This window comes from Vollenhovia emeryi, unplaced genomic scaffold, assembly GCF_000949405.1.
Source record: "Vollenhovia emeryi isolate VEMERY1.0 unplaced genomic scaffold, V.emery_V1.0 DF939169.1, whole genome shotgun sequence".
Classification (NCBI taxonomy): domain Eukaryota; kingdom Metazoa; phylum Arthropoda; class Insecta; order Hymenoptera; family Formicidae; genus Vollenhovia; species Vollenhovia emeryi.
Window position 1 is genome coordinate 53,783 of NW_011967197.1, and position 12,372 is coordinate 66,154.

Here is a 12,372-nt window from a genome sequence, read left to right on the forward strand (position 1 = left end):
ATTCTTATCGAGCGACTACGACTACGACCATTGTAGACAGAACCGAGAATCATTGTAGCGGAGGCTTAAGTCTCATCTTTTTCTAATTTTTAAAAATTAGAAAAAGCTGAAATAAAAGTTAAACCGAGATTAAAGTTATTATATTGATAGAAATGAACACGAGTGGTCTTTCAATGCGATCTCAATCTGGGGCGCGCCATATTACGCACGAATTCGAACCGCGAGATTCAATTGCGTGGTGAACGTGTGGTTAAAAAATTTAAATTAAAGAGCAATTACGGGGCTTGTAATAGTGCGATTGCAAGCGTTTTATAAAGTATATTACACAAAATATATTACTGAACCATGAATTTGAATTAATATTTAAAATAAATGTATAATTACGAACATTTTGTTAACTATATGTATTGAAAATTTTAAACTATATTCACAGAACGTACACGCCATGGAAACAGAAAGAGGGGTGAAAAATGGTAGTAAATACGTAACGCGAATTTCAATAATCTGTAGTCGTTCAAATTAACTAAATAATGCCATTATTAATTTGACGATATGCACGAGACGGCGCACAATGTTGAAAATACTCTATTGCGTTTGATAAGAAAGGAGGGACAGATCGATTTCAATAATTTTCCATGTCGGAAGATACGCAAAGCACAAAAAAGGTTTATAATATATACATATGTTTGTATATATATATGTGAAGGGATTGTCCCATTTTAAAAAGCAAACCTAAGCAACTTGGAAAAGTTTTAGCAAAGAAGTTTCATTACACTCCACGTAGAAGCATATGATGTTTCTCACACGATACGACTCCTGCAACGATTTTTCCAGAGTTATCTAGGTGTGACTTGTAAAATAGGACACCCTGTATATATTGACAAACAGTAAATTTATTAGATATATCTCGTAAATATATAAAACTTGCATATATAACTTGCACCTTGTGAAAAAGCACGGTATATATGTAGATGATTTTATTTACGTAAATAAACCGACGTTCCGGAGAAAGAAGAATCAGGTTTCCATGAAAACATTTTCGCTACTACGAGTTAGCTTTAATTGCTCTCTTCCTCTTTATTTTACAAGTTATCTCGCTCAATCCCACGCTTTCACTCGAAGCTCCGGTTCGAGGATCGACCAATTCGGCGAATGTTTCTCACTAGACAGCCAATTGAAGTCGTCGATGCAGTTCCAATTGTTAATCTTTGGATCGAGGCCGGCTAGATTAAAGTGACTCGTCTGATCCTCGTAAGACCAGTTGTAAGGTGCTACGTGTATCTTGGTGCAATCCTCTATGATCGCCCTACTCGTGACGTGTAAATAAATGGTACAGTCCGTTGACGAGTGTAATCGCAGCTGCTGGCACGCGAAAGCGAATACACAGTCACTGCAGTCGTGCACGAAAACGGAGGACGTCACCGGCCCGACTAATACAGTGCACTGCTTTAGGTTCACCATGTGCAGGGTGCTCGGCGTACCGTATATCCGTATGGTACAGCGAACCAAGTCGGAGAGTAGGATGTCGTTCTTATTCACATTCTCCGCGTCCAGCACCAGTCGCTCGTTCACCTTGCCCAGCAGCATGCAGGCGCTGTCCCCGTACTTGCTTGACAACTTATTGTTCTGCTTGCCGGAGCCGTTCACAATGCTCTCGGATATCTTGAGGTCCTTGAAACCGTCCGTGATGTCGTGCCCCTTGTCGGTGGGTTTCTTAACGATTCTACGATTCTTGAAACCGAACTTCTTCTTAGGCAGGAGCTTCAGCTCCAATTCGGAAGCCTGGTTCTCCAACGACTGTAGGTTCTCTTGCGCGCGCCTTATATCGTAAACCTTTAAAAACATTTTCGATTGCGACAAATAGTTCTTAAGCAGCTGGATCTCCTTGTTGGACTTCTCGAAGATCCCCGGCAGCGCCGAGGACGGGCTGCTAGGCGCGTCGTCCAGCATCTCCTTGATCTTCTTGCAGGAGGAGTGAAACGTGTCCTTGAAGTAGCCGCTTTGCTCGGACTCCACGGCGAGCGACTGCCGCTCCTCCCTCCGCCTCTCGATAACATTCTTCCGCTGCCGGTCCCTCTTCGTGAGACGATCCGACAAACTCTCCTCTATAAGCTCCGCGGGGTCCATTTTACCACACAAATGCTATTTCTGAATGCTGCTTATGTCGTCCTTGAAACTAACGCTCGGCTTTTCTGCATTCGTAGATCCTGCCCTGTACGGCCGTCTGAAAATACTCTGTGGCTCTGACGAATACGGCGGGAGATGCTGAAACAATTTCATCGCAAATGAAAGAGAGACTTAAACGTACGCCATGCATGACGGCCGCGAGAGAAGCTCAACAAAAGAAAGTATTACACAAGAAGACCATCGCTAAAGTCACGGTGTCTATCAGCGACTTGGCGATTACATAATTACCTTTCTAAGCTCCGACTCGTCGGCCGCAGCGAATTTGAACAAAGCGTATCCTATTCCACCGCCGAGGACTGTCGACGCCACAAGAAGCCTCAGGAACGCCATGAAGATTTAATGCTCATCGCGCTCCACCATCCAGGTCTTGTAATCAAACGTCCTCTGGTCGGTGTTGCCAGACAGCTGCTCCCCGATGCGGTAGTAGCCCTCCAATATGATCGGGAAACGTCGGTGCACGCGATACCTGAAATCTAACAGGCGCGGGACGTACTGAAACCGATCTGCCGACTTGATCGAGCCGAGAGACGGGCGACTCGGCGCCCTCGGCGGGGAAGGTGAGTCTACCCCTCGCGGCTCTTCTCGAGTGCGAATTCGCAGCCGAGGGATCCCCGGCGACCCGTCGCGTTTCCACGCCAGACGCAAAATTTGATGGTCTTTTTCAGCTGTACCCTCCGCGCCGTCCGTGCCGTCCTCGGTCCCATCCAGTCTCTTCTCGAGTGTGGACTCTCGACGGGGCGGATTGAATTACTCGTGGACGCGGGACGAGGTAACGTGACTCCGGGGCGGAGCGGCACTTCGGAGGGAACGGCTGGTCCTAACTAGGCTAAGCGGGATACGTGAGCGACTCATCACCTTGCGAAGTGTTGAGGCAACGCCAGAATCCGTACGAGCCGAGCAGCAGCGTGACCTCGAACAGTATGATCGCCTTGGCACTGGTCTTGACGATTCGCGCGACGCCCCAGCTCGGTCGCTTCGCGAGCATGCTAAGGTGAGACGGCAGGATTTCCTAAAATGGAAATCATCAATACTGCGGGATACGGAACTCGTAACGAAACATCGCGCAACACCGCCGACGTCGTGCGCGGCGCGAAGGGAGGGACGGCGTGAAGAGGGCGCTGCACGGCGAAGAATCCGGGGTGAGGCTCGAGAGAGAGCGAGAGAGAGAGATCGAGAGACGCTGCTCCGGTTACCCGTCGAGTAGAGGCTGATACGTCAGTTATCGCTTTTGCCGGCCGTAGGCGAATTACCGGGACCGGATGGTAATCTTGAGCTTGGTGAAACATCCGCACGGATTGTTTGCGTACTTACGGTTTATGCGAGTCTTTTTCACGTGGACGATGTGTTGTAAATTAGGCAACTATTATAAATATATCGATTGATTTACAGCACGAACATTCGAAGAATGAATGCTGAAGATAAAAAGAAAAGTTGAAGTTTCCTCGTATGATAAGCCCTGTTTGGTTCTAACGCGAGCTGCCTCCTCCCCACAGAGGAGATAAAGAAGCAGCAAACGTTACAAACAACACATTACTTTGCTTTGACAAATACTCTCACGCCCATCGCGAGGGATCGGCCGAAGCTTCCTCTCCCTGCAGCTCGCGAAGACGACGGAGGACAATAGCTTCAAAGCTACGGCACTCTCTGCCACGGGTCCAGGGACTTTCCTCAGAGCAATAAAGAGTCATTTGGAGACTCCGTTGGTGGCTCCGCGGTGTTTCCCGAGGGAACCTCGCGGACGCTCCGTCAAGAGGTTGCATATATAGAAAAGTGCGGCTCGGCAAGCGCTATCGAGCAAGGCGAAAAACGAAGTAAAGTGCACATTTTATCTATTAATAACAACAAACAATGCTGAAGTTCGTTTGCAGGATACTTCGCTTAAAATAATGCCAGTTGTTTTAACACGCTGCAATGTATATTTAAATATATACGTAAAAAAACGGGGTATTTTTTTAGAAATTTATACTATCATACTTTATACTTTTCTCAAGCTAAAATAACGTACGTAATCCGAGGATATTACTTTTGCAGAATCAGAGGCTCTCGAATAGAACCGGAAAGGCAGCGACCCAGGGTGTAACGCGAGAAGAGAATTCGCATTGATATTTCGCTTCCCCGATATCGTATTTCAATATGGCCGTAGCGACGAATGTTCAATAGAATGGTTGTAGACGTGATTAAAGAAACCGGTTCTGTGTCGCGTCAGCCGTACGGAAAATCAATATCCCGGGAAGGATCAATAGAGATCTCTTTCTGTTCCTCGGGCAGCGCGAGCTGTCGATCTCCGCAAAACGGAGAGATTGAAGGCGAGCAGCCATTTTTGGTAACTCTAACTCAACTTCGTTACTTTCTCTCCATCTGTAACTGTGACTCAACTCAGTTACATCTTTTCGATAACTAGTAACTAATTTAACAGTTACATTAATAGTTACTTTATATATATTTTTTAAACCTCCGCAGATCGCATTAGGTCTTGCACTTGCGCATAAACGCTTTCATCAGACACTTTACAATTAAAACGCAGATTTGATTTTCTCATTTTCATTGCAGGGAAGTAACTGCGAAGTAACGATTCCCGTCTTGAGTTCAGCGTACGTGGGATTTGCAAAGCTGCGGGCTGTATTTTTTACACCCCACGCGAGTGACGACGTTAATTGAAATCTGCCACGAGCCACCCCTCGGCACCAACGACGCCGGCGCGCATGTCGCGCCGTCAGAGCGCAGAATCGCTCGGAGGTCGTGGACGTCGGCTGCTGGACGGACGGGGACGTTGGGTAGGTCGGCCAGCGGGGGAACGATATCGCATCGCTAAATATAATACGAGGCACGCGGTTCTACTAACCGTCCGCCGCGGCACGCGAGGCGGCATGACGACGGTGGCGGCGGTAGTCGCCGTTTGAGACCGTCGACGCTCGCACGACGTCGACCCTCCGTCGCCTTGGTCGACGACGAGGAAGCCTGCCGAGTACCACCGCGTCCACGACGGCCGGCCGTGGTAAACGGAGTGCCGGGCCTCTCCCAGGCGGGTGCCGTCCGCGAATGGTGGGACTCTCCGAGTGCCGCGGGGTGATTTGCGATATTTCGGACGCGAAGCGCCTCTTGGACCGGAAACCCGATCGATCGTCGCCGAAAGCCGTAGGTGAGAGTCTCCGGGTAATCGCGCGCGCGCGCGTGTGAGCGCGAAAAGCAATCAAAAGTTACATCGCGGGACTGTAAACAGATACCTTGCGTCCTCGATAAAACTCATCGTCAGTCTTCGAAGAGTTAAATTTAAGACCTGCGGAAATTGGTTCCCGGGTTAATATTTAATAATTGGTAAACGTTTCTCACGGCTTTATTCAGACACAGCTTGTGAGTATTTAACGAATACAAAATATCAGTATTTATTTAGGCGATTAAAAGTTAAAAGGTGCTGGGAGAATAAGATGCGTTGAATGAATCAATTTAGTCGGAGGATTATTTCTTCTTTATTTACTTTCTTTATTTATTTTTCATATTTTTTTTCCATTTCCTGTAGTGCAAATTTTGTTCTACTATTAGCTGCACCTACAGTATTTCTGCAGAGTTTCTTAAATGACCAAAAAAAAACAACGAAAAGATACTCATCGAGCTTAAAGATAGCCACCGCGATTCCGTTTGTAACTGCGACGTATTTCAAGGCAATGTAAATTTCACGATTGTTCGCCGTTGACTCAAAGTCGTTTGCTCGTGTCGTGTTGTGTCTCGGTTTTCAATGCCAACCTCATGGCTGCGATTGTATATGTCGCTTATTATCGTTTCGTAGAGTGGAGCCGACCCGCAGAGCAGAGGAGATCTTGAATGCTTAGTTAGCGGCAGTTCCCCCGAGAGGCATACGCAATCCTTACAAAAGAAAAGAAAACGGAAGGTATCAAGATTTTTTTAATTTACCAAACGATTCAGAATTATTTTTATGCAATAATTAACGTACGCTATAAGAATCGCCGATGCCTTCCCACGTGAATTTGTGCACATATCAACACACTGATACATTTTTCATGCACGCGGAAAATGTATATGTGTCTACCTGTGCCTAAATTCATACAGGAAGGCATCAGTGATTCCTACACGGAGAGAATTTTCAGAGAAAATTCGGACATAACAATTTTCCGAGAAATTTAAGAGAAAATTTTCTCCGCGTAGTGTACAGTGATTAAAATCGTTACGTAAAATACAGCGAGCAAGAGAACTAAAGGTACAAAATATTTTCGCAATAAATCTAGAATAAAACATTTGGACACTAACACCCTGTCGCGGCCCTTAGTCCTTTGTTCCTTCGAACTTGTGTTTATCACATTGGAGCCATACGAATTTTATTAACTTGCATGTAAATTAATTTGGATATAAAAATAGACTTAAAAGGAGATTAAATGTTTAGAGAGACTGTTGATATTGCGATATTACGATAGAAATTGATTTAGAATTAAAGATAGACGTGAAAAGAGATTAAATGTTTAGAGAGACCGTTGATGTTACGAACACCATGATGCGACAGCCGGCTTCTACGATTATTGATCGGCGAACACCGCAAAGCACTGTGCTCGGGTGGTAATATCCTGCGCGAAGCGATAGATACGCAATAACGAGAAATATATCCCGATATACACCCACCTGCCCTTCCTGTGCATTCTTCTCATACGCCGATATCCAGCCGGACAGTACATAAAGAAAAAGTGAGGCTTTCAAAAAGCACTTTGTAGAGAGAGAAGAAATACAAATGTACTCGTGACGCGCAGAGTAAAATAGGACATTTTTGTCTACCATTGTGAAATTAATTTAAACTTCATTTTGGAGAGACGCTTGTTATATGTATGTTCAGAATAACATAACATTGTTTTTCGTTGAATAAGTTGTTGAGCTCCGAGTGTCCACGAGACTCGCGGAAGTTCCGTTTCAGAAAGAAAATATTTACGCGTGCCATATCTGTGTATGCCTGATAGCGATGAGTATCCAGAAGCCAGAGGATCTCTTGTCGGTTGTTATATCAAGCGAACTTCCACCGTCACCGAACTCCCGACAGCTGTTCATAAATCAAGATCAACAGGTGCGTACTTCGCCGCAATTCAATCTGTTCGTGTCTGCCAGAAATCACAGACCTTTTCAGTTGCGACAAATCTCTTTGGCAAAATTAGCAATCTTTCTTTTAACGAAAGTTCCGTCGAGCCTGCGTTCAATCCCACCCGCCGTTATCCAAAATCCAAGTCTCACAGTTTTTCGGAAGCGACGATACAGCACAATATTCCGCAATCGCAGAAAAGCAAAAGAAATGGCACTTTACACGCGACCCGTTCTGAGAATGTTGTCTCATACAAGACGTTTAATAGGATGAAGAAGCGTCCGATTGTCCCCTATTAACACCAAGCCCACCGCCTATCCAAACCGACGAGACTCTCCAGTCGACGCCGGTATTCAATGCACTGGAAGGAGCTCCACTAGAGATGATATCCACGTCGACGCTCGAGAATATTAATACGGAGGACGGGTTTAACTTCATGAATATAGTGAACAGTTCGAGCAAACCTTTAAACGATGGTACGTATATTCCCACCTGTTCTTATACACAATGCAGCACACAATTAAGCGTGCACTTTCAATACCTTGCCTTCAGTAGCACATTGTCACGATTTGTTCTGCTCGTTTTCTCTTTCTTTTTATTATTGGAGCACGCAGTTTGGTGTTCAATTTATGCTAAAATACAACTTTGTGGCAATATAATTACGTATTGAATATACGGTCGAAGGAGAAAGAGTGGCGAAGAAAATTTAGCGATCTGTTTGGACGGAGTTTGCTTTTCTCTGAATGTTCGTTAAGTGGCGGCAACGTTCTTGAGCTGAAGAGCTTATGTAACCTGCTGCTGCTATAACGTCGACGCTCGTCAAGCGCTTTTGCCTCTTTGATAGGATCCAGTTTCAATTTAAGCGACGCTCCATTCAGACGTTCCTACGCGCAAAAATGATATTTAATCTCTCCGTGTTTATGGTCGAAATCGTCCAAATGAAGAGCACGGACAACATTCCAATTTTGGATAAAATTATTTCAGATCTTTTAACTTTAATGTTTATTTATTGGGTGTCTATTAAAAGTTCAGATGCATGATTATTTAGACGCAAGTTTAATCATACAATTTAGTCCGAATCTAATGGTCTTGATTAAAAAATTTTTATTTTTGCAATGTAACGAATAAACTTACCTCAAACGAATAGCAGTTCTATAATTAATTTCGTGCGTCATGTTTCAGAACCGAGTTCACGCGATCCCATGGTGGAGTCCACCAGCAGCGGTAGCAGCAGTGACACAAACGAACCCGTTTGCGCACAACTGTTGACACAATTGAATACTGCATATCAACATCTCGCGCCAGACGCTCAAGCTCTAGTGAGTATCGCAAATGGGATCCTCCCGTGATCCTTCCGGATTTTTCAGACCATACAAAACATATAAAACAAAACGACACGAAGGCAACTTAAAAATAGCACATTGATTCGAATACGTAATTATTTAAAACGAAATTCTTTTAAGTAATGGAAAAACCTCGAGAGTATAGTGAAATCTCTTCGAAACGCCCGCTCAACATTCTTATTTACGTGTATAAAATCGAGAGTCAAAGCACTGGAGACTTTTGAGATGTACTTACGATCACTTTCTAGGAATCTTTTAGTCCTTAAGTATTAGAAACAACTCGAACATTTTTTTCGTATATTCCAATTAAGTGATTCAATGCATCTTGTGCCCATCACTATTTGTATGTACATGCATATGTGCCTATTGTGCTTAAATGTATCGTGTGTCTATCATTACAAGATTCACAAATTCATCCCCGAAGATACAACCCTTTATATTGTTATGAAGTATGACAAAACAGTCAGGTTTAATATGACATTATGTGTGCATGGATCCAGTCGTAACCAGCCCAGATATGCATGAAATAAATATTACAAATCAAACGCATGCTAATTCATAGTTTTCGGACGGCTCGATATCGGACGGTTAAGATATTCATCTACCAAACTCCACAGATTAGTGATGCATTTAATTTTCACTGTAGCCTGCATATCTGGGCCAGTTAATAATCCATGGGTCTCATGTTGACTAATCCATCGCTTGCCGCTTTCTAACAATCATCATACATATTTATGCCTGTAACTGTTTAGTTTTACAACCAGGAGAACGGTGGCAAGCCACCGCTCGTTGGGATTCAACTGGTGGTGCCGAAGCCGCCGAAAGATTATCGCTTTATGAAGTGGAACTGGCCCCTGATACGGAAGACATGCTACTGGTCATTGATGTCGATCTTGACCGGATGCGCCGCTCTCGTTATCGGCATTATCGCCACAATGCCTACGAAGTATGTGCACACACATTATGCATATGTACACATACGAGTAAGCTTGAGAACGATAAAGATCGAAGATACCGATTGCGATTCTCGGATCAAGGGAGATCCCGATAATCTCTATATGAAAACGTGGTCCCGTTAAATTGAGAGATAACGAAGATAGTATTTTTTCTGACAATCGCGAGTGTTTTGCGCTAGTCATAATTTGTTTATCGTACAATAAAAATCGTAACTTCAATTTTTCTTTCCTAGAAGCCACGAGTAAAATAATATTTTACATAATTCAAATTTATCACATGTAATATGTGCAATAATGAATGCATAATATATATCACGTAATGTGTATAAAAATAGGAAAATGAGCATTTTATCAAAAGATTATACAGTGAATAGTGTTCTGCTAATTGCAAGTAGTTAATTTGTTAAACAAATTATGTGTGATTTCACGTAAATTATTCGCACGTTAGATGCGACCCGCCGGTGGAGTGGTGGCAAGGCAGCACCTTCTACGAAATATTCCCGGCATCCTTCCAGGACTCGACGAAGGGTGCCGACGGGATCGGCGATCTACGAGGAATAATTATGCGGCTGGACTATTTGAAAAATCTCGGAGTACGGGCCGTCCGATTGAATTCGATATTCCCGGCTCCGCATTACCCGGAGTATTACTCGGACATTAGCAACATGACGGGGGTGAACAAGGAGTTGGGCACGTTGGACGACTTCGCCGTTCTCGTGCGCGAGATCCACAGGCGAAACATGAGCCTAGTCCTCGATTTGCCGCTGTACCCGTTCGTGAAGCGCTCGATTGAAGCGAAGACAAATGAGACCGAACGTGCGCTGCGGGAGAGACGTGATCTCGCGAGCAACGCGATAATTCAGGACGCACTGCCGTCCGCGCCGGCCGCGTCGGTCGAAGTTATCCGCGAGGTCCTGTCGTCACCGCTGCAAAAGAGGGAAACGCTTCCATCGAGTGAACAGGACCACCCGGTCAGCGAGGCCGTCAGGATCTGGCAGGAGCGAGGAGTGGACGGCTTCTATCTGAAGGGACTAGAGCATTACGTCGAGGAGGACACATTCGTGAGCAATCTCAGATATTGGAGGTCTCTTCTACGTCCGGGCAGCATCTTCATCTGTCACGTGGCCGCCCTGGACGCCGCTACCTCCGCTGCCGCGAGGAACTCCATCCTGTCCAGGATAGATTTGATCGACGTGACCCTTCGTCTGGCGAACGGCACGAGGAACATTAAGGCACAGATCGAGAGCATCACGAAGGGTGTGCTCTTCGACAAGTCCGCCTACCCGTGGATCCATTGGTCCGTAGGCGGCGTGGACACCAACAGAGTGGCCTCCACGGTGACCGTCAAGAACGCCAGCATGGCGGCTTCTCTTCTCGGCATGATGCTACCCGGGACACCGAGTATATTCTACGGAGATGAGGTATGAACTACGTCGTGGCCGGGACCCACGAAGATAGCTTGCGTCCTCGTGATTCGCTTGTTTAAAAAGTATGCAATTATCATTTCTTATTTGTGCGTTTTAGCCATCGTAATTTGAAGTCTTGACGCCGATTTGTTTTAATAAATAGATAACTCTTTTTCTCGAGATAATTGAGAAAGCAATTCGGCGCGAGAAAGAGTTGTTTGTTTATTGGATTTTCATTTGCTCAGATAGGTATCGAGGATTGTGAATGTCGGGATCACATGGATTTGGTACACGTGCACAATTTGGTTCCTATGTACTGGGAGAAGGAAGATGGCTCCGGTAGCAGTTTTTCGCCTTCAGGAGTTACCGCTTGGTTACCAGAGGCTGGAAAACCTTTGGAAACCAGTTTAAAAAGCACCGTTACAAAAATGGCGAGGCTACGGATGGAAGCGACACCGGTTTACGTCAAAGCCGTGTTAAGGGAGAGCCAAATTACTGCGAATTGTGACGTTAGGTAACATCTTTTCGATTCGTACGAGTTTTCTTGCAACTTTCCTTGAGATAATAAAACTAAACGTTTACAGTGACCTAATTCAGCCTTTCAAAAACTCGAGAAATTATTATTTCTTTATTTTGTAACTATGATATATTTTTGTCTTATTGAATGAATTAAGTTATAAATGTTGGATAAATCGCCTTGTTGCGGCAACGTTGCAACAACTTTGTGAAATGTAACGAAAGGCAATAATTTGATTTAATATTATTCTGTTTAGGTATGTGGAAGATGAAATGATTGTGATTGAGCGATGGTATCCACGAAGAAATTCCTATGTGTTCGTGGCCAATTTTGGCAATGAGACGCGTGTAAAGGATTTGTCATTCCTTTATTACGGTGGTCACGTTGTTGTTGGACCAAGAAACAGAATGAATCGAAATGTGTACTTCAAAGAACTTACCGTCCCCCCCGGAGAAGCATTTGTTATAAAATTAGATAAGTGAGAGACAGTTTCTTTTGCTTAAGCCTCATATAGATTTTTATCACTGGATTATATTTTTTAACTTTCACTTTTGTCGTATAAAACAATCGCTACTGTCATTTAAGACAATTAAAAGTAAGTATGAATATCTTACAACGAAATACAATTTTATACAATTTTACTTTTCAAAATTTCAGAGATAAAAAGTTTTTAAATTATAAATTATCGAAGGTATAAAATTTTTCATGTATTTATATTTTAGCAATGAAATTAATTAGAGATTAGTTTATCATTTTTATTTTTTGATTAATTGAGAGTGACTGAGTGAGTGAGTGAGTGAGTGACATAGAGAGAGAGAGAGAGAGAGAGAGAGAAGGGATACAGAAGAAGAAGAACGTAAAAAATTAAAGAATCAAAACGATGGCGTCC

General features: G+C 44.1%; 2 protein-coding genes across 3 annotated transcripts; one reads left to right on the plus strand and one right to left on the minus strand.

Moving 5' to 3' along the window:
* Positions 1-666: 666 nt before the first annotated feature.
* On the minus strand, positions 667-3,305 carry LOC105563931 (tubulin-specific chaperone C). Its single transcript, XM_012015937.1, has 3 exons — positions 3,043-3,305; positions 2,416-2,660; positions 667-2,265 (listed from the first exon to the last, which is right to left on the minus strand). The coding sequence occupies exon 3, from the start codon at positions 2,125-2,127 to the stop codon at positions 1,099-1,101; it is 1,029 nt and encodes a 342-aa protein (XP_011871327.1). The 5' UTR covers positions 2,128-2,265; positions 2,416-2,660; positions 3,043-3,305; the 3' UTR covers positions 667-1,098.
* A 1,677-nt stretch (positions 3,306-4,982) lies between these two features.
* LOC105563932 (maltase A2-like) lies at positions 4,983-12,168 on the plus strand. 2 transcript variants are annotated; one of them, XM_012015939.1, is made up of 9 exons: positions 4,983-5,326; positions 5,972-6,073; positions 7,146-7,249; positions 7,530-7,737; positions 8,444-8,580; positions 9,369-9,550; positions 10,009-10,981; positions 11,212-11,480; positions 11,740-12,168. In XM_012015939.1, the coding sequence occupies exons 3-9, from the start codon at positions 7,148-7,150 to the stop codon at positions 11,963-11,965; spliced, it is 2,097 nt and encodes a 698-aa protein (XP_011871329.1). In that variant the 5' UTR covers positions 4,983-5,326; positions 5,972-6,073; positions 7,146-7,147; the 3' UTR covers positions 11,966-12,168. The 2 variants fall into 2 exon arrangements, with proteins under 2 accessions (XP_011871329.1, XP_011871328.1); XM_012015938.1 differs by having other exon boundaries at positions 4,984-5,326; positions 9,357-9,550.
* Positions 12,169-12,372: the final 204 nt, after the last annotated feature.